We start from the raw sequence: 22,144 nt of genomic DNA on the forward strand, positions 1-22,144 counted from the left end.
TCTAGATCGACGAGTATGAAAAGTATTACAGTTGCCGCAACTTCGCACAGCCATTGAAGAGGAGTGTGACATCATTCCACAGGCCACAATCAACAGCCTTATCCCTCTATGCGAAGGACATGTGTCATGCAGCATAAGGCAAATGGTGGTCACACCAGACACTAACTGGTTCTGGTCCACACCCCAACCTTTTTTATAAGGTATCTGTGACCAACAGATGCATATCAGTATTCCCAGTGATGTGAAATCCATAGACTAGGGTCTAATTAATTTATTTCAATTGACTGACTTCCTTACATGAACTATAATGCAGTAACATCTTTGCAATTGTTGCATGTTGTGTTTATATTTTTGTTCTAAAGGCACTGCATCTACAGTGGTAGAGGCGTCACTACAGACCCGGCTTCGATCCCAGTCTGCATAACAACCGGCTGTGATCGGGAGTCCCATAGGGCGGCACACAATTGGCCCAGCGTCGTCCGGTTTAGGGGAGGGTTTGGCCGGGGGTTCTTTACTTGGCTCATCGCGCTCTAGGAACTCCTTGTGGCGAGCCGGGCGCCTGCAGGCTGACCTGCAGGCTGACTTAGCCCATAGAAACACATTGAATAACAGATTCATACACAGAAAAAAAGTCACAAAATATATCAAAAGGAAGTTAGTTTTTAAGAAAGATCAGGAAATTATACCATTTTGTTTACCCATATTTAACCCCTTTTTCCAGGCTCTATACTACTTCCATATTTTTTTTTTTTTACAGGTACACGTGCTAAACTCAAAGCAGTTTTTTGAGACCGACATGTCATTCCTTGCATGGACTGAGGGGCAGTTTTGAGGAGTGCCTGTGCAAGCTGGTGAGAACACGAGAACCTCTACAACCCTTCAATGAGGTCGTATTCCGACAAGCACGCAAAAAGAACAACAGCTGGAGGGAGAACTCACGAAATTTGAACAGGGATACTGATATCAAAGAAACATGAAGAAAGATTCGGGACCAGTGTGTTCGCAATCTGAAAAGGGTGAGGAGACTAGGAGTGGGGCTGCCACTAGGGTGTGTCCCCCACTGACTGTCTGACAACTGGATTGGCTTTGTGTTAACGTGAAACATTCTCAGATGTACACACCGTATCTGTCATATTGGTGTCTTCGTCATTGTGTGTGTTTGTGATCTTATGTTTCGTAGACCTCGTTAGAACATGTGAAATCAGCTCTTTTCTGGCTGGAAGAAATTGTGACTGGGGAATATTCCGTGCCAGTGTTGTCAAATTATAATTATTAGCAGGGCTAGTTCAAACATCTGAAAATAGACAGTGTTGTGTGTGTGCTAATTAAATTGAGATGTTCATGAATTCAGTTATTTTGGGTAAACATTTTAACTCAAAAGGAGCCCATGGAGATGTTTTATGATTGCATGCATTGTATTCTAATGTATTTTTGCCATCTGCGTGTAGATTTTGGAAGGTAGGGGTGTTTGGGACAACTCAGAGACAGAGCAGAGCCCTGAGGGTCCATTGATTCATCTCCTCCCTTTCCCCAACGCCCAGGCCCTTCTCACCAACACCCAATGCACCATCCAGGTGCGCCATTGCCCTCTGCCCTGCAACTCCATCAACCTCCGCCCCATCTCCCCGCCCAGGTCCAATGGCCTGAAGAGGAAGACAGCAGATGGATGACTTAAAGAAATGGAGTTACAGAAACGGCACAAAAGGCCGTCTACGGCGTCATGGTGTAGGTACGTACGATGGATTGTGTCTAATCCTTCTGATAACCCCTTTTCTCAGGGACATGATGTGTCTGCTCCGTCCGCTCCCCAGAAACTGTTATGTGCTTTATTTATTATTCAGTTTTTTTATTTTTATATATTGACTTATTTCCTCATTTGCATGTTACTGGTGGTTACTTTGCGTCTTTTCTCTTATTTCCCCTTTCATCACTTTTCACCTGTGTATTACATATCACTATTTTCCTCTTGTGATAGTAAATATATATAAATGTATTTGCCTGGTTATTACTGTTTTCAATCCATCAGTCACTAAGTAAACTTGTACTTCTTTGTACATGAGCTATGTAGATGAGGTTAATGTCTTGGGGGGGGGGGTGTCTTTATTGTCTACAGCTGGACACTCACCCATGTACCATAGCAGGGCGGACTCCACTGAAAGACCACTACATGACCATGTACAACCTTGTTATGTAGATGATGTTAATGTCTTGAGGGTCTATTGTCTAGAGCTGGAATAGCAGGAAAGTCTTAGATGAAAGGCCAATACACATGACACAAGGTCAGGTAAATGTCTTAAGGGTCTAGCCTCCAAAAAATATGAAAAACTAAAACAAGGATGAAGTGATTGTCATGGTGGTACTTTATTGTGAGAAAAACAGCCAAATCCAAACAGCAAAACCAAGCGTGTAGGATCACGTCATAAACAGACATCGAAAGAAACGTATGTGTGGACATGTTTTCCAAAGCACACTCCAATGTTTACATGTTTCTTGGGTCCAGGAAACTGTCTCCACTCTCCTGTACGCAGGTCCCCAGTGGTTGTGGAGTGATGACTGTGTAGTCAATGATTAGTGAATGTGGTCCAAAGCTAATTGTGCAGAGCCATGCTGGCCTTCACAATGGTCTCTGGGGCAACGTCAACATCTTGCAGCAAGGATCCCAAAGCAGTTCTCTGAAATTCTTGTGGCTTGAGTGGAGGTAGTTGTAGATCTTCTTGGTGTCATCAAGGCCAGAAGAACCTTTGAATAAAATAAGCATTTCCATTAGCATTGAACAGGAACATGAAGGTTATGAAATATGTACTGTAACAACTGTGTAGCATATGCTTTGGACATAAACTATTCTCTTACTAAGATGCCTGTTCACTTTTATGCATATCATTTCAATGCCTATATTGATATAATTTTCACATCCTATGTATATAGTCACATGTATTTAGCGTATCTTACCCAGATATGGTTCCATCAGGTTTACCCTGAGATGGAACGCCTTGTATCCCACGAAGACATACAGGCTCAGTGTTTGGGTCCCCAACAAGCATTCTGGCCTTTGTAGTGGCAGCTGGCCTACAATGAGTTGGGAGCCAAACTTGCTTTGTGAGAAGATTCCCGCATCTCCCTCCCGACCATATGCGCCCACTGTGATGAAGTGGTATCTTGCGTCGCAGACTGCCGTCAGGACCATTTGAGAAGAGCCCTTGTAGTTGTAGTCCTCCCTGCCTGAGTTTGCCGAAGCTGGGATCCAATAATGTTATCCACACAAAATGGATAATTCAAATGATCCCCAAAATCCCTGGAGATTTCTGCCCATTTTACAGTAATTGAAATTCAAAAAGAGACATGCTTGCATCTGCTCCTGTGGCGAAAAAGGAGTGTTGTAAAGCACATAACACCAGACTAGGCTAACAAGTAGCTAGCTAGCTAGTATTTGTAAACAGGCATCACACCGGATCGGAAGTTCAAATGTCACTAACTAGAGTCAAAAAGAGTGCCTCGGCCCCTCATACTTGGTCAGCTACTCTGGCTCCCAAGCCCCTAGCGGTTATATACTACACAAGGTGGACTTTCTCTCTGCATGGAATGCAACGAAAAGAGTCTACTGCCCCCCAGAAAACGACTCCACCCGTGCACACACGGAGCGGAGCTTGTAGCCGCCTCTAAAACAGACAGATTTATATAGGGATTTTCTTATTATGCTAATTCGATTTCCACAGGGGCACTGATATCAACTCTCGTGGTTTAAAAGAGCAAAAGAAATCTCGGCGTCCCCCTTATGCTACCTTTGCCACGGCTACTGGAAGAAATCAGAGGGGTAACACTGCCCAGAGCCCACCATATTCATTAACACACGAATCAGCCTGGGAGGGTCTTGTGAAGGACACCGCCAGGATAGTGTTGAGAAGCCTGCCAGAGGGAAAACAGAACAGGAAAAGACAGGCACATGGAAGCATGCATGTCTTCCTATCTTGTCCAGTCTCCCTGAAGCCTGTAGAATCTCAGGGAAGAGGCTTTTAAATCCCCTGTGACATCATTTAGTCTACTCCTGTAATCCTGAACAGAGCCAGAGAGGAGAGATGGCAGTCATGGGAGAGACAGGAAGAGCAAAGTAAGATACTTCCAACAGTTATTTCTTTCTCTTGTCTGAATCACTAAACAAATACTTGGCCTCAGGCGGACCCATGTTGGAAACTCTCTCTCACTGGTGCCACACACAAACACAGGCACACATACTTCTCTGACCTCTCGGTGCTATGGAGCATATCTCAAATAACTGACGGAAGAGACTCAGTCAACTGCAGCCAAGAAACAATTCTGAGACTCAGATTGGCATACATTTTAAAGTGAACAAACTAAAAAACAATGACTACAAAGTTAAACAAGCAATACAACTCCATGCACAATGACTACTTTGAACAATTTCCATAGACATTTTTTACAACAACACATTTAGATGCAAAGTTTGGTAACAGAATAACGGTTTGTGCTGTTTGTGCGTCATTCTGTTCCCAAACCTTGCATCTGATCTGCACTGTTCTTCAAGTGCAATCAGTTTTTTTGTTTGACATGCATTTTCAAGTGAACAATCTGAGTCTCAGCATCATTCTGTTACTGTTGAATTGTCCTGTACCATTACACAAAGCTCAAATATTTCTCCTTAACAAAACTCTCCTCTCAATGACAGTCCATCTGCATCACTGCAACGCCCTCTCAGCTCAGCACGTGACAAATCCAACATGAAGAAAACTATTTTGGGGCCAAAGGTACCAACTAATCCGAACTAATTTTGACATGGCTTGGCTGAAGAACTACACTTGTCAACAGGTAATATTAATATCTGCCAAACAGTACACACACACACATCCAGCTTCCTCAGTTTGCCCAGTTGAGGGCCAGCCCGGAACTGCTCTGTCCTAAACAATGGCTTAGCTTGGGGAATGGGGGCATGTTCTTGTTGACTTGCTCTGCTGAGATAGCAGCAAGCCAAGCAGCAGTATTGCAGTTCAAAAATAGAACACAAGAGTCTCTTATTCAGAAAGAGGCAGCATGCATCTGAAATGGCACCCTATACAGTGCCGTGAAAAAGTATTTGCCCCCTTTCTGATTTTCTCTATTTTTACATGCTTTTGATACAGAATGTTATCAGATCTTCAACCAAAACCTAATATTAGATAAAGGGATGTATAATGTATACTATTTTATTTATGCAAATCCTAATTCCCCTGTGTGAAAAATAACTGCCCCCTTACACATAACTGGTTGTGCCACCTTCAGCTGTAATGACTGCCACTAAATGCTTCCTGTAGTTGTTGATGCTTCCAGCCTCTCACATCGCTGTGGAGGAATTTGGTTCACTCTTGCATGCAGAACTGCTTTAACTCTGCAACATTTGCGGGTTTTTAAGCATGACCGGCTTATTTCAAGTCCTGCCACATCTCAATTAGGACTTTGACTAGGCCATTTTAAAACTTCAAATTTGTTGCTTTTTAATCATTTTCATGTAGGCTTGATTGTGTGTTTTGGATCATTGTCTTGCTGCATCACCCAGCTGCACTTCAGCTTACAGACGGATGGCCTGACATTCTCCTGTAGAATTCTTTGATAAAGAGCTAAATACATGGTTCCCTCTATTAAGACAAGTTGTCCAGATCCTGAGGCAGCAAAGCATCCCCAAACCATCACACTACCACCACCATGCTTGACCGTTGGTATGAGGTTCTTACCGTGGAATGCAGTGTTTGGTTTTCGCCAGACTTAATGGGACCCATCTCATCCAAAGATTTGAGTCAAGTTTGCCAAAAAACACCTGGATGATCATCAAGACTCTTGGAGGAATGTTTTATGGACAGATTAGTAATACAAAGTATAACTTTTCGGACGACACGGGTCCAATAATGTCTGGCGAAAACCGAAATTGTAAAGAGTGTATTTTTCCATATATAGACACACCCTGTGTTTTAATAAAATAAACTATATGTACTGAGCATGTCTGACACTTTATGCACATGGTTTGATTCAATAATTAAGACACACAAATGACTCAAGAGGAAGCCATAGTTTAAGATAGCCAAACTAGAAGAAAAACACCTGTTCCCAGCCCTCCTCCTCCCACTGCTGCAGACCTTCTCAGATCCTGCCGTTACACTCCTGAAGTACACTAGGCGTCGGCACCCTTTTCCATTTGGAGTGCCAATTTATATCTTACCATTTCTACCGATCTGCATATCAGTTATGATTTTCATATGCACATTTTTGTGCAACGGTTATATTTCATTTATAATAGGCTTTGTAACTCAAAATCATTGTCATGTGGTTAATCTGAATTCAATCTAAACATACAATTATACAAATCTAAAAGTAAATCCTATTGTCAACTATGTAAAAACATCCTACATAATGCCAACAAAAAATTGCGGCCTGCAAGGTCAAAAATACCCTGATAAAAAAATACCTGAGAAATCCAATTGGCTACGCATGGCGGTCTGCAACAAACTTGAAACATTGTATCGACTTATCAACTGTATCTGTCTCGAAGCTCCAGCTAGCAAACTTGCAACAACAATATTCTGGGCCCTCGGGACAGACACAACTGTAGGCTATTTGTGCAAGAGATAAGAATTAAATCAGGTATTTTATGACGTTTCCACTGGGTTAGAACATTACATGTTTCCCTTTCATACCGACTGGTTATCAAAAGGGAGATAGTTGGAAATAATTGCAAAATACATTGAGTAACTATTGTCATTCCCAATGGATTCTAAAAACAGACTGTTTACTTGCTGTTTGATGTGATATTTGTAATCTTTATTTCTTTTTTTTTTAAGCTTTAAGCTCAAAACTCATTACTGGTGGTGATATAAGACAATCAGAAATAGTACCAGAGGTCCCCAAATGGACACATTTATAGGGGTACATTTGCACACAGGTCAGGTAGCCTACATTTATATGCTAAATCAGGTGTGTGTCCTTACTGAAGAAAAGACCATTAATAAATTGACAAAACTCATGAATTGGAATGATATAAACCAAAACTTTGGTTGGTGAGCTCTGCAAACAACACGTCCACTCCAACAATCAGAACAGTACACGACTCATAATAATAATAATATATTGAATGCATTAACAGAAAGAAATTTGGTCGACCAACAGCCTATTGACCAGTCGACTAAATGGGATCAGCCCTAGTCTGCTTTGTGTTTTCATTTTTGCTATGGAAAAAAATACTGGGAAACTGGCCCTACTTTTTAAACCAAATCTTTGGCCAAAAGTAGTGTGCTACATAGAGAATAGGGTGACATTTGGGAAGCAACCTTAGTGTGTGGAGAGGCTGGCCCTCTCTCTGGTCATGTTTACATGAAGACTGTAGTCAACAACACTGAATTCTGCCAAGTCTTTGTCTACAGCACATGATCACACTACTGTGATTGGTAACACTGACTGGGTCCAACCATACACATTGCCTGTATGAGTTGGTTCTTTTGACATGGTATGGCATTGGTGTCATGGGGCATTTAAAGTTGTCAATACTATTTCAATGTAATTTCCTGTCCTTGAGAGGAAATGCATCTTTAGGTTCCACCTATGAAGAATGACGAAGGCTACTTAAACATGTTCACGAATTGGGTGTGGGAATTTCCACGGAGTTGATAAAAATCAACAAATAGGGTACTGACAGCTGTCAGTGTAGCTAGCTAGCTAGCATGTTAATTTTATCTAGCTAGCTTGCAATACTGCTAACTTTATCTAGCTAGCTAATGTTAACTGTTGTTGCTGGGTTTTTCTTTTTTACTATACTGTATTCAAATGATTAGCCAGCTGGTTCTATGGCTGGTTCTGGAGCTTGATTTATCAGAAGCATTGATTTAGGGAAAACGTATTTGAATTCGCAATCAAATGTTATCTCCTAAGTTTTGGCATGTTCCATAAATTGCAGCAGCCACTTAGCCACCTTAGAAAGAGTTACAAAGAATATTATGAAACTCAGTTATCCATATTCTCTCCTAGTGAGAGAGCCATTGCAGTAGTGGCACATGGCTACTCATTTCTCCTAAGTGGAGATTCTCTTTTCTCCCTCTCCCCATTTGAATTCCATGACGTCACTGTCACTTGTCCACTCAAGCTTAACATTGTTGTCATCTTCCTCCTCCCCCCTGTCTAACACCCAGATGGCGACACGCATCTCTGCGTGCCTGGCAGATATCTTAGCTTGGATGTCGGCTCACCATCTCAAGCTCAACAAAACGGAGCTGCTCTTCCTCCCGGGGAAGGTCTGCCCGCTCAAATACCTCTCCATCACGGTTGACTCCACAGTGTCCCCCAGTGCAAAGAACCTTGACATGACCCGGGACAAGACCCTGTTGTTCTCGACAAACAAAGCCGTGACTCGCTCCTGCAGGTTCATGCTCTACAACATCCCTAGAGTATGACCCTGCCTCAAACAGGAAGCGGAGCAGGTCCTAATACGGGCACTTGTCCTCTCCCGTGCATGCCTAATATGTACCCCGTGATTCTTCAAGAATATAACTTATGAGGTTAGTTCAACAATCATACCCTATCAGAACCCAAAATATAAGCTTGTTCCAAAAGAAAAATGTAAAAAGAAAAATGTACAAACACCACGTAGCTTCAAAACATGGTTAAAACTAGGGATGCACCGAAACGACATTTTTGGCTGATGCTGATAACCGATATTTTCCTTGCCAAAAAAAACAATACCGATAATAAACATTTTAAGCATTCTTATACGGTTAAATAGTTACACACACACAAATGACCAAAGTTATTTTATTGGCATTTACGTATGTCCCCATTACCAGTGAAACATAATCAAAACCTATTTCTTTCACTTAATTGCTGTGCTGGTTCTTTATCAATTTGCTCAGTCTCAACCAGGATTTTATCATACACGTCAAGCAGTGGAGTTTCAGCTCTGTCTGTCCGTGGCCTCTCTTCCCCGGTGTGCACTGTCGCTGCGTCCAATTCCATCTTGGCGTTTCAATGCCATGACAGAGGGCGTCACGTCTGCTGCAGACGCAGTTCAGATTATTTCTCAGTCAGTTGTTCGAATGGAGCTAGCTAGTGTGTTCATGTTTCAAACATGTTCTCAAATGCCATTGAAATGGAAGCAGCGGTATGAGAACAGCACATTCTTGAGCAATACAGCTTTCCTCAGTACGAAATCTTTGTCGACCCACTGTGTTGTCAGAATCAGCATGCTCATGGGGCGGACAGCGCTGGTCCAAATGTCAATCCTGAAGCTAATAGCAGTGACATCCATAGCAAGTAGCTCATAGATGTGCGTTTCAACAATACCATGTAACTCTGGCAGGGCAACATTTGAAAAATAGCACCGACTTGGTAGTGTGTACCGGAGCTCGAGGTGCTCGAACCAGTTGGTGAAAGCCAACATCATCCACAACAGAGAACGGTTGATTGTTAAGGGCAATGAATTTCATTATCTTTGCGTCAATGGATTTTGCCTTTGACTTGTCTCGCTGAAATGTTCTTACTCTTTCAAAGGACTGTTCGACTTGAACTTGGTTAGCTGTTGGAAGTGTGCGCTTTGTATTTTTCTGCTTTTGTTCTGTGTAGCTCTGCGTCATTACTATAGGTCGACCGGCTATGATTTTTCAACGCCGATACCGATTATTGAAAGACCAAAAAAAGCTGATACCAATTAATCAATGATTTTTTTATTTATATATATTTGTAATAATGACAATTACAACAATACTGAATGAACACGATTATTTTAACTTAATATAATACATAAATAAAAATCTATTTAGTCTCAAATAAATAATGAAACATGTTCAATTTGGTTTAAATAATGGAAAAACAGTGTTGGAGAAGTAAAAGTGCAATATGTGCCACATAAAAAAGCTAACATTTAAGTTCCTTTGCTCAGAACAGGAGAACATATGAAAGCTGGAGGTTCCTTTTAACATGAGTCTTCAATATTCCCAGTTAAGAAGTTTTAGGTTGTAGTTATTGTAGGAATTATAGGACTATTTCTCTCTATACAATTTGTATTTCATTAACCTTTGACTATTGGATGTTCTTATAGGCACTTTAGTATTGCCAGTGTAACAGTATAGCTTCCTTCCCTAACCTCGCTCCTTCCTGGGCTCGAACCAGGTACACAACGACAACAGCCACCCTCGAAGCAGCGTTACCCATCGCTCCACAAAAGCCACAGGTGAAAACCCCTCCAAGTCTCGGAGCGAGTGACGTTTGAAACGCTATTAGCGCGCACCCCGCTAACTAGCTAGCCATTTCACATCGGTTACACCATCCTAATCTCGGGAGTTTTTTATTTTATTTTACCTTTACTAGGCAAGTCGGTTAAGAACAAATTCTTATTTTGAATGACGGCCTAGGAACAGTGGGTTAACTGCCTGTTCAGGGGCAGAATGACAGATTTGTACCTTGTCAGTTTGGGGGTTTGAACTTGCAACCTTCCGGTTACTAGTCCAACGCTCTAACCACTAGGCTACCCTGCCGCCCCAGTTGATAGGCTTGAAGTCATAAACAGCTGCTGGCAAACGCACAAAAGTGCTGTTTGAATGAATGCTTACGAGCCTGGTGGTGCCTACCATCGCTCAGTCAGACTCAAATCATAGACTTAGTTATAACATGATAACACACAGAAATACGAGCCTTAGGTCATTGGTCGAATCCGGAAACTATCATCTCGAAAACAAGACGTTTATTCTTTCAGTGAAATACGGAACCGTTCCGTATTTTATCTAACGGGTGGCATCCAGAAGTCTAAATATTCCTATTCCATTGCACAACCTTCAATGTTATGTCATAATTACGTAAAATTCTGGCAAATTAGTTCGCAACGAGCCAGGCGGCCCAAACTGTTGCATATACCCTGACTCTGTGTGCAATGAACGCAAGAGAAGTGACAATTTCACCTTGTTAATATTGCCTGCTAACCTGGATTTCTTTTAGCTAAATATGCAGGTTTAAAAATATATACTTCTGTGTATTGATTTTAAGAAAGGCATTGATGTTTATGGTTAGGTACACATTGGAGCAACGATACGCACCGCATCGATTATACGCAACACAGGACATGCTAGATAAACTAGTAATATCATCAACCATGTGTAGTTAACTAGTGATTATGATTAATTGATTGATTTTTATAAGGTATGTTTAATGCTAGCTAGCAACTTACCTTGGCTTACTGCATTCGCGTAACAGGCACTCTCCTCGTCGAGTGCAATGAGAGGCAGGTGGTTAGAGCGTTGGACTAGTTAACTGTAAGGTTGCAAGATTGAATCCCCCGAGCTGACAAGTTAAAAATGTGTCATTCTGCCCCTGAACGAGGCAGCCATATCCAAAAATACCGATTTCCGATTGTTATGAAAACTTGAAATCGGCCCAAATTAAATTGGCCATTCCGATTAATCGGTCGACCTCTAATATCCACAGTAAAACGAGTCCTATATTGGCATAACCTGAAAGGCTGCTCAACAAGGAAGAAGCCACTGCTCCAAAACCACCATAAATAAGCCAGACTACGGTTTGCAACTGCACACGGGGACAAAGATTCTACTTTTGGAGAAATGTCCTTTGGTCTGATGAAACAAAAATAGAACTGTTTGGCCATAATGACCATCGTTATGTTTGGAGAAAAAAGGGGGATGCTTGCAAGCTGAAGAACACCATCCCAACCGTGAAGCACAGGGGTGGCAGCATCATGTTGTGGGGTTGCTTTGCTGCAGGAGGGACTGGTACACTTCACAAAATAGATGGCATCATGAGGCGGGAAAATTATGTGGATATATTGAAGCAACATTTCAAGACATCAGTCAGGAACTTAAAAGCTTGGTTGCAAATGGGTCTTCCAAATGGGCAATGACCCCAATCATACTTCCAAAGTTGTGGCAAAATGGCTTAAGGACAACAATGTCAAAGTATTGGAGTGGTCATCACAAAGCCCTGACCTCAATCCCATAGAAAATTTGTGGGCAGAACTGAAAAAGCGTGTGAGAGCAAGGAGGCCTACAAACCTGACTCGGTTACACCAGCTCTGTCAGAAGGAATGGGCCAAAATTCACAACTTATTGTAGAAAGCTTGTGGAAGGCTACCCAAAACATTTGACTTAAACAATTGAAAAGGCAATACTACCAAATACTAATTGAGTGCATGTAAACTTCTGACCCACTGGGAATGTGATGAAAGAAAGAAATAATTCGCTCTATTCTGACATTTCACATTCTTAAAATAAAGTGGTGTCCTAACTGACATAAGACAGGGACTTTTTACTCTGATTAAATATCAGGAATTGTCAAAAAAACTGTGTTTAAATGTATTTGGCTACAGTGTACGTCAATTTCTGACTTCAACTGCACATTTTACTTTTCTATTATTTCTCTCTGCATTGTTGGGAAGGGCCCATAAGTAAGCATTTAACTGCCTGTTGTTTACGAAGTATGTGAAGAATACATTTGATTATGTTTTTCCATTGAAGATTTTCTTTAAAAAAGGAGCCATGGATGTTGATTAAGCCATGGGAAACACTGACTGAGCTTAGGTTACACATCCTGTGTGGCGTCATGCCTGAAGCTTGTCATCCATTGCTCAGCTGCCATTATGGTCAGGCAGTGCCGGACCACAGCCACACAACTCCCTACTAGGCCTAGCCTATATCCCCAACATGATTGTGTGATTGTTATCTTGGGCCTGAAATTCCCCATGGAGTGAGCTGGTCAGGGCACACCCATCCAATTTCCACAGAGCGCAGTTCCTAACCTACTCCCTGGCAAACTGAAGCCACTTTAGTTGTACACCATGTGTGCAGCACTTTTGAAATAAAAGTAGCTTCTACAGTTAGCTAAGGCAACGCCATAAAATCAGGTTTTACACTCACAATTAGCCTATTTTTTGCTAAACTAAAGTTATATTATTAGCCTATAGTTTTAAATGAATTAGCCTATATTATTTTTTCAACAACCAATAAGACGAAATGCTAGGCTTAACACATTACATTTAAACACATTACATTTTTATTACACAGTATGTGGCTATGCTGTTTCTCAGTAACACACACACACCTCTCCAACCTCTTGCCGCATCCAAAACAACTGAGAACTTAGAAATATCAGACTTCATACAGTGGGTTCAAGACAGCTGGGAACTCAGAAAAAAACAAGGTCCATCTGGTTTTGAACAGTCCCCCGGGCATCTTTCTAGAGTTCCGGCTTTCCAATCTAAACATCACTGATGACCGTTGTTTTTTTAGTTGTCTTAAATGCTCCATCAGCTACTGACTGGCACATATGCACAATGAGATGATGACAGTCTGCGTTCCTACACCAGTTGCTATACTGGGGGACATTGGAAACAGGAAATTTGGTATGTGCCTTGAACACAATGGGGGACATGGGTTCATGAGATGGAGCAGCAACAAGAGGGCTTTTGGCTTTAAACTCAGGACACTTTGGTGAAACAGTAGGACTCTGTTCTCTCTAGGACTGACTTTCCTGACTAATCCCAAAGGAAGCCCTGGTTTACATCTTCTGTTTTTTCACAGGGTCCACCCAGTGCCGCCTACAGACCCAATCCCATCCTCCAGACAGACTCCGTTTTGCAGGCAGTTCTTAATGAACTCCTCCAATTAGCTAATTGCCTGACATCTCAAATCTTGCTCTAGTATATGTTGCATCTTCAGTCCACAAATTGTGCAGAAGGCAAGGGGCAAGACAGAGATAAATCCCTTAAGACACATATTGACAAATGGGACGGTATATCATCCTTGGGACGTCCCTACCCCATTGAGGTTGAAATGTAATATGGTTCAAGTTCGGTAGGGGTTTAGGTTAAGCACGTCCCAAGGACCCCGGAAACACTTACCAAATCAAAACATGGTTGACATCTCGCAATCTCGAATTATTTGCAGAATATAATAAACTAGATATGGACCAGTTTGAGCCACTGTGAATACAATCAGTTTGCAACCAGCACATCAAATTCATTTTAAGCATTTCAATTACACAAAACATGTTATAATGGCTAGCAACATCTGTATAGTGATGGAGTAGCAACAATTAGGCACGTTAGCTAGCTACTCCGCACTAAAAACAGATACAATTCGCAAGCTCACTTCAACTAGGATAGCTTTGGTTTAGCTGTAGCATCAAGCTATAGCTAGCCCAGCAAGATAGCCGACAAAATGTCTAATTTCGACTTACCTATAACGATCCGCAGGTGTTTTAGGCGTGTCAGTACATCTTTTTTGGGATCCAACACTTTCGGTGTTGATTTTTTGACGTCCCCATGAGGCTTTTTTGAGAACATTCCGAAAGAAGGAGACGAACGAATCTGTGTAGGAGGCAGCAAGCCCCTGTTAATCTTCTTCAAAAGATTGCTAACCACAAGAGAGCTGGAGGTCCGTTATCATTTGATTATGTACTGCGACCTAATAGCCTTCAAGGGCGATAACATGTATACAAATACATTAAAGTCGGTGAGAGGTGTGCATTTTGCAGATAAGAGTTTATGTAAAATGTTGCTAGCAATCCAAACAACACACCTCTCCCCAAAACCTCAAAACATGGCGGAGCTTGAGATATGAAAAACAAGTTAATGGAAATCAGAGCAATTCAACGCTCCAGTCTGGTAGAAAAAAATTATATATATATATATATATATATATATATTCATGTAGTGTCTGGTTTGATTCTTTGAAACATTTTAGATGCCAGTCAGATCCTAATGAATGGCATAATGTTTCCCAAGCAAGCAAACAATCTGGAATTTTAATTTCAAAGACCACTACTTGTGGGTGGACCATTTAATAAAAAAATAAAGTTTCACATTACATGGAAAAGTGAAAGTGCACTGTATTAGTCTACATTTATCATACTGTCTTCTGTGACTGTCAAACAAGAGGAAGAGTGAGAGGGGAGAAAGAGATAAACGTTTTCTATGTGTAATGTTTACTCTGATTGTTTTTTCTTTGTTTTGTTTAATTCGCTTTGTTGGGTTTTGCCATTATTTGTAGGTTTATTTCACTTGTTTTAGCAATCTAAACAAGTTTCCATGCCAATAAAGAACATTTATTTGCGGCACTACAGATGGCTATATCAGTTCGCTAATACAGGACTTGTAAATGGCAAGTGCGGGTACTTTTGTGTGAGAAAGAAATTATCTATTATTTTATTTATTTAACTAGGCAAATCAGTATAGAACAAATTATTATTTACAATGACAGCCTAGGAACAGTGGTTAACTGCCTTGTTCAGGGGCAGAATGACAGATTTTTACCTTGTCAGCTCCAGGATTCACTCTAGCAACCTTTCGGTTAGTGGCTCAACACTCTAACCACTAGGCCATCTGCCTTAAAATATATAGATTTTTATTATCAGGGCTCAGCACCCCGACTTCCCGCGACTATGCCTGTCTTCCTTCCTACAAATGCACTGATTTGAATGGAACTGGACAGGTAACAGCAAAATACCTGAAGCCAGACACCACATTGCTTACCCCAGTTCTGTCATTTCAGTTGAGATCTAGATCTGAAAGGCTAATTTAGCGAAGTGAAAATACCGACAGTATTTATTGAAATATGTAGTTACACTAGTACTGTAACTACATATTGACTTATATACGTTTTCATGCATGCTTTAATTATAAGCATATGAACTGGAAATTCGAGACAGTTACAGTACTACTGTAACTACATATTGATTTACATAAGGTTTCACGCATGCTTTAATTATCAGCATATTAATTGACAATTCAAGACAATGTTCTCATTCTCAACTTTTCTTGATTTGATTTGTATGGTCAAACGAGATGGTGCGCTGCTTTGTCAACCCCTGGGGAATGTAGTTTGAGTTCTAACCCTTTTGTACAATTACTTCATGGTGACATTGTTGTAAAACAACTACAATTCCCTGACATAGAAATGCACGTCAATTACGCGCCATTGAACCGCTGCGATTTATCGTTTGTTTTTAGCTTGGACGCTTGCTTGCTGGCTAGCTAGCTAACGTTAGCTAGCTTTCCATCAATGCTTACCGCTTATTCAATCAGACATACAACGATATTATTTATCTTTCTGTTTTTATATTTTACTATTGCTATTTTTTTTATATTAATCTTGCCGACATATTCATGTCATCCGATGAACTGTGTAGTTTTCGAAAGATAGTTTCACTTGCTAGCTCGCTAGCTAGCAAGCGAGCTATCTTAATTTCCGGTGTTTTTTGTTGTTGTTTTATTCGCTAACTAACGTTAGCTTTGCAACGATTTTGGAAGCTATTTCTAAAGTAGATATCTATCTCTTTTTTGTTCGAAGTACAAAATACAATTACTCTGTTAGTAGTTGAAGGTAAGTTAAAGCATTGAACTAGCATTATTATGACTAGTTCATTTATTTGGCATTGTGATACAAGCATTCTGATTAAAATCCAGGTAAGGAAGTCAACATGCCGGTACACTCTCGAGAAAAGAAAGAAAGTAACCACGAGGAGATGGAAGTCGACTATCCCGAACAAGATGGGAGCAGTTCAGACGAGGATGACACTGAGAGCTCGTCCGTGTCAGAGGATGGGGACAGCTCGGGTAAGAATTGTTTTACCAACCCAGTTTGTTTGTAAACTACAAGTGATTTGCTACACATGTTACATGAATGCACCTGTTTGATTGGTATTTTGGCTATCATGCATGTATTGTAGAGATGGATGATGAGGACTGTGAAAGGAGAAGGGTGGAGTGCCTTGATGAAATGACAAATCTGGAGAAACAATTTGGAGACCTGAAAGACCAGTAAGTCTCTGACTGCATTTACTGATTGGATTTACATTATACATATGTCTCAATTCCATCACAGTGTGTCAAACAGGTGAATGTATCTAAGGTTAAACAATTGTAGCCAATGCTGTTTTTGTTCAGGTTGTACAAGGAGAGGTTGAGTCAGGTGGATGCCAAACTCCAGGAGGTGATTGCAGGCAAGGCTTCGGAGTACCTGGACCCCCTGGCAAATCTGCAGGAGAACATGCAGATCAGAACAAAGGTTGCTGGTAAGTCTGTCGCAAGCTAATCTTTGGATTATATTATTTATGTAGCTTTAAACTGATTTCACAAATTGCTGCGGCATTGAACACCAGATTAATAAATTAAGGTTTCCTAATTGTCATCCAAAGTAAATCTGATGAAGAAAATTGAATGAACAGTATGCTGGCATGTCTCACTGTCAAATTGTTTTCCTTTCCAAATTGTTTTCCTTCTCAGGGATCTACCGGGAGCTCTGTATAGAGTCTGTAAAAAACAAGTATGACTGTGAAATCCAAGCAGCTTTCCAGCACTGGGAGGTGAGCATTGTTGTTGTCCACATATCATAGCTCTACCCATGTCCGTCTTCAAAACTCTGATGTCGAATTAATTTATTTGTATAGTGGCTTAATTGATTATCATTTGTAACCATTGATTCCTCTTTGTTTGTCTTAGAGTGAGAAGTTGCTATTGTTTGATACAGTGCAGAGTGAACTTGTGGAAAAGATCAGGCGACTGGAGGAGGACAGGCACAGTATAGACATAACCTCAGGTATCGTCAAGTCATTGCGCGAGCCACTAACGTAGCATGCGTAACCCAGCTCTCATATGGCTAGTTCCCCAGACAGTTGCAAGCCTAGTCCTGGACTTTAAAGCTATTTTAATGGAGCATGCTTTTTAGTCCAGGACTAGGCTCAGTCTGTGTCCAGGAAACTGTCTGATAGTGGCATGTCTTAATATTCCCTTTCTTCATTGACCCTTCTTTTCTCAGAGCTCTGGAAAGATGAGCTGCAGTCAAGGAAGAACAAGAGGAAAGATCCATTTAGTCCAGACAAAAAGAAGAAGCCAGTTGTTGTGTCAGATATCCTCTTTCATCATCTGAGTCTCAACAGAATGAGTCTCATTTTTTTTATTACAATCATGGTCTGAGTTGTGTGTGTACTTGTCCCACCCACCGCACATTCACACTTGCCTTTATATACACCTGTATTTCCTTAACATCCGTACGACCATATATTGTCTACATGTTACAAGACTTGGATATACTGGAGGATTGGACAGCAGTCAGAAAGGTACCATGCCTCGTCGATGCATAGTATGGTCCTGTAGCTCAGTTGGTAGAGCCAGGATAGTGGGTTCGATTCCTGACACAACCTATACATGTATGTGTGACTGTAAGTCGCTTTGGATAAAAGCTTCTGCTAAATGTAATTTATTATTAGTATTATATTAGTATGTTTTGGATTTATATGATGATTATGATCATATTCTAACAATTTTAATATCTTAAAGGCTGTGGCTACTTTGGGACCTCACAGAGGTAAAACTGATGGTAAGACTCAACTTCCATTTTGAATTAAAGACTTGTGCTGTAAATTGTTTACTCACTCTATTCTGTTATTGTGAGATCCTGTCCCTCGTCTCTTAGGTTTTCTGAACCAAACTATGAATGAACACCATGCTTAATAAACACAATTTAATGTCAGCAAGTTGAAATTATACTTTATAAGAAGTTACTATACCAACTTGGATTGTGTACTTTTGTGACAAACATTTTTTTTTTGTTTCCACCAAACATTAAATTCCAGTCTCCACCAATAAGAATGAAAAGTATCAGCATAATGCTCGATCAGAAGAGGGAAAGTTGAGTTATGACGGAGAATGGTACTGCCGTGGACAGATGATATGCATCGACAAGAAAGATGAATTTCCCACAAGGTGAGGATACTGGCATCCTTGGGAAATATACTTTTTTGGAAGCAAAGTATTTTATGTCCTTTATATAACAATTTAACAATTTCAATGTTTAATCTTCTCTTGCCCCCCTCTGTCCAAAGAGCCATAATTACCACAATCAACCACGATGAGGTTTGGTTCAAACGACTAGACGGCAGTAAATCCAAGCTGTACGTCTCTCAGCTCCAGAAAGGCAAATACACTATTAAACACTCCTAATTTTCAGGTCAACTTGCACCACTCCCTCTCCAAAGCTCAGGAGTTATTCAAAGATCCCCATGGTGCCATCTTCTGCCTATTTCAAGTTTTCTAATGAATTCTGAATTAAATACTTAAAATACAATTTATATGAAATACAATTTTTTGTTAATTTCGTGAGATGGGTGTGGGTCCTCTAAATAGTATTGTGTGTGACTAGGTGTGAATATGGCCATGTTCCAATGTCATTTTTATTGGGTAAGACAGACAGATATGGAGAACACGAGTTTCCAGACTCTCTTTCTACAGGTTTGCCTTAACAGTAGCTCAAAGCATTCAGATGAGAAAATGTACTGTATAATGGACTAACACTGCAGGATCTATAGAAAGTTACATGGGACATCAGTATATCAGCCTCTAATGTACATTGACAAGTATCCATTATCTCTTGCCATACCCATCTCTGCTAGTTGTACTTTTTGTAATTTATGATAAATTCTTTGTTAGTGGTACGGTACTGGTGATGACTGTCTGTATAACTTTAACACTTATGTCTTACATCTTCCAATGCAGTATTCATCTGTATCTTGCTGTCTGTCTTAATGACATTCCTACATAGGGTATTTAAAATTCTAGTAATGTTCCCAAAATTCCCAGGTTTTCCAGATAACCCGGTTGAAAGTGTCCCAGAATCAGAAACGAATAAGCAGGAAAGCTGCCCTAGATTTCTGGAAAACCTGTGAATTTTGGGAAAGTTACCAGAGCTTTGCAACCCTACTTGTACCTCACTTTGAGATGCTGTAGGTTTGCTAGAAAGGAACCACTGTCTTAATGTACAGAATAAAAGGAGCCTGCATGTTTTATATAAATAAAGGGAAAAATCTGTCTATAAACTTTGTATTTTTTTAGAGCCCAATACAATTTTCTGAGAAGATCCAGTGAAATGCACATTACTTTTTCTACACTTAGCTTTTCCATAATCTCATGTCATGTGTGCTTGAGGTCAGCATCTATGTCCATATTTCTACAACTGAGTAAAAAAAACATATTTTGCTGTTTTACTTGGGATAAAGATATGCCCCTAAATCACAGAACAGTTTGGAGATTACAGTCTTGTTTCATGTATAAAAGTTGCCACAACCAATTTCTCCTACCTAAACAGCCAAGTGTTTAATGAAAGCTTTTTTTTACTTGCCCAAACACAACTGCCAAGACTAAGATCAATATTTGAAATGTGTATTGAAGTGTACTAATGTGAATGTTGGTGTGAAAATAATATGAACTGTTTTGTCAAAAGCAGAACAAATGACTTGTATGTTGTATGCAAGGTTGCAGCAAGGAGTAGTCTTGTACTAAAGCCTTTTGGGAGAGTATCAATATGAATGTGGTGTTAAGTATTTAGATTTCATCACGACTGTCTGTATGTTCATAAACGTGAGAAAAGTTGACTAAACAAAAAGTAAACATAGTGAAACAATACATAACTGTCTGATTATGTCCTTGCATGCAGTTTGGGAAATGGCAATAAAACATGAATTAATAGTTTCACATCTGACAGATGTGAGAGTGACAGCTACCAGTGGGTATCGCTGTTTCCCTTCCGATTAACTTTTCCAAACCGTGTCGCAGCTGACGCTTCGTTGCTGTTGTGTTTTGGTCTCTGCTCGAGTCTGAACTGAACACGACAGCGAGAAAGTCCGGGTCACGACTCGAGACAGAGAACGAATCCGTTCGGAAGGGCAATGGGACAAGATACCAGAGCTTGTACGGCAGCTCTCTGCCAAACTAATATAAAATGGTAAGATTTGCTCTGCGTTCACTTAAATATTTGGGGCCTGGACCGGGAACGGAATCCACGGGCTTTCCTAACCACGTCAGCGCGTCTACGTGAATGAAACTTCCTTTGCGAGTGGCTGTCAAGTAGCCAGCTACTTCTAGAGGTCATGCGTCTGTTATAATTAAATGAATGATCTTGAACACACCGGTATAGTTTATATTTAGCGAAAACCCGAAGCTTCTTTGATCGTGCATTGGCACTCACTTTGTCATTTCAGGCTAGCTACTGTATCTAACTAACTTGGACAGAGAGTGCATACTTGTTGAAAATTCTCACTCATTAAAGAGTTCTAAATTATTTTACTGAGCTAGCTATCTTACCAGTTGCATAGGTAGACTTCATATAAATAGTTTAAGAATATTTAGTCCTGCATATCAGTGGCCTAATCATACACAATTGAGCGGCTTACAGAAATCAACATAAACTAAATTGAAATCTGTGCGAAATAACAAGCTTCAAGGAGGGGGAAATTGTTTTCTTGACATATTTCAGTTCTATTTCTGTCTGTAAGCGGGAAGTCGCCTAGCTGGAATGATTATGTCATTTAATCACCTTTAATGCCGCGTTCAAAACAACTAGGAACTCGGTACTCTCCGGCTCACCGACGTGATGAATCGACAACGTTTTCTCCGTGTTCCCAGTTGTTTTGAACGCGGCATAAATGTCCCATTTTGGCATGCAAGCATGTTTTGTTGACATAAACTGACATGCCTTCTTATGTCAGTCAGACCAGAGCATAGGGGTGTAGTTAACAAACGGTTAACAAACTGGACTAGCCTACAAATTGCTTTAAAATCCAACATAGCATGAAGGATTTTTTTTAATCGACATGAATTAGATTGAGCAATACAAGCGCCACTTTTATTTCACAGGCTGGGATCCGCACTATGCAGCTGTTGCAAGAGCACATCTTTCACTGGCAGTCCACTGGTTTAAAAAACAATGATCGATAAGTGTCCTCCAAGCGTTTATTTAAGTTTGATAATATTTGGATGCCAACAGCAGTCACAACATTGGAAGACATAGCTTGGACTGTAGCCTACAAAAGCCTATTCCTGCTCTTTTCCCGTGATCCACACATTTGATGTGTCATAGTGGTCTCTGCCTTGTGGTCAGACTCGCTCAGGTGGAACAAACTTAAACTTTTTTTTCAATGCTGATTTGAATGTAATTGAGAACAGAGAAGTGTCGTAGAAGGGGGTGAGAACCATGAGCCTCCTAGGTTTTGTATTAAAGTCAATGTAGCCAGAGGAGGATGGAAACGAGCTTTCCTCCTACAGTGGCTCTACCGTACAGAGTGCTGTTGAGGCAACTGTAGACCTTCATTGCAAAACCGTGTGTTTTAATCAATTATTTGGTGA

The 22,144-nt window shown here is 40.6% G+C and overlaps 2 protein-coding genes and 1 pseudogene across 12 annotated transcripts in view; 2 read left to right on the top strand and 1 right to left on the bottom strand.

Moving 5' to 3' along the window:
* LOC118368142 (ral GTPase-activating protein subunit alpha-1-like) overlaps positions 1-14,349 on the bottom strand; it is a 119,857-nt gene extending 105,508 nt beyond the window's left edge. For all 10 annotated transcript variants that reach the window (XR_008092897.1, XM_052496687.1, XM_035751953.2 and 7 more), the window contains exon 1: positions 14,206-14,349. Coding sequence is in view for 9 of the 10 variants with exons in the window: in XM_052496687.1 (XP_052352647.1) it covers positions 14,206-14,311 (106 nt within the window). In the remaining variant the exon portion in view is untranslated. The remainder of the gene's footprint in view (positions 1-14,205) is intronic.
* A 29-nt stretch (positions 14,350-14,378) lies between these two features.
* Positions 14,379-19,839, top strand: brms1la (BRMS1 like transcriptional repressor a). 2 transcript variants are annotated; one of them, XM_052496695.1, is made up of 11 exons: positions 14,379-14,402; positions 16,433-16,582; positions 16,696-16,786; positions 16,913-17,040; positions 17,252-17,331; positions 17,468-17,564; positions 17,784-17,873; positions 18,020-18,084; positions 18,305-18,344; positions 18,601-18,730; positions 18,850-19,839. In XM_052496695.1, the coding sequence occupies exons 2-11, from the start codon at positions 16,447-16,449 to the stop codon at positions 18,965-18,967; spliced, it is 975 nt and encodes a 324-aa protein (XP_052352655.1). In that variant the 5' UTR covers positions 14,379-14,402; positions 16,433-16,446; the 3' UTR covers positions 18,968-19,839. The 2 variants fall into 2 exon arrangements, with proteins under 2 accessions (XP_052352655.1, XP_035607855.1); XM_035751962.2 differs by lacking the exon at positions 14,379-14,402 and adding an exon at positions 15,838-16,349.
* A 740-nt stretch (positions 19,840-20,579) lies between these two features.
* LOC118369063 (tetratricopeptide repeat protein 7B-like) overlaps positions 20,580-22,144 on the top strand; it is a 149,271-nt pseudogene continuing 147,706 nt past the window's right edge.

This window comes from Oncorhynchus keta, chromosome 35 (genome assembly GCF_023373465.1).
Source record: "Oncorhynchus keta strain PuntledgeMale-10-30-2019 chromosome 35, Oket_V2, whole genome shotgun sequence".
NCBI lineage: Eukaryota > Metazoa > Chordata > Actinopteri > Salmoniformes > Salmonidae > Oncorhynchus > Oncorhynchus keta.

Coding starts and splice junctions, on each gene's coding strand:
- brms1la (XM_052496695.1), top strand. CDS start 16,447: ATGCCGGTACACTCTCGAGAAAAGAAAGAAAGTAACCACGAGGAGATG. Junction 16,787..16,912: donor TTTGGAGACCTGAAAGACCA/GTAAGTCTCTGA, acceptor GTTTTTGTTCAG/GTTGTACAAGGAGAGGTTGA. Junction 17,332..17,467: donor CAGCTTTCCAGCACTGGGAG/GTGAGCATTGTT, acceptor TGTTTGTCTTAG/AGTGAGAAGTTGCTATTGTT.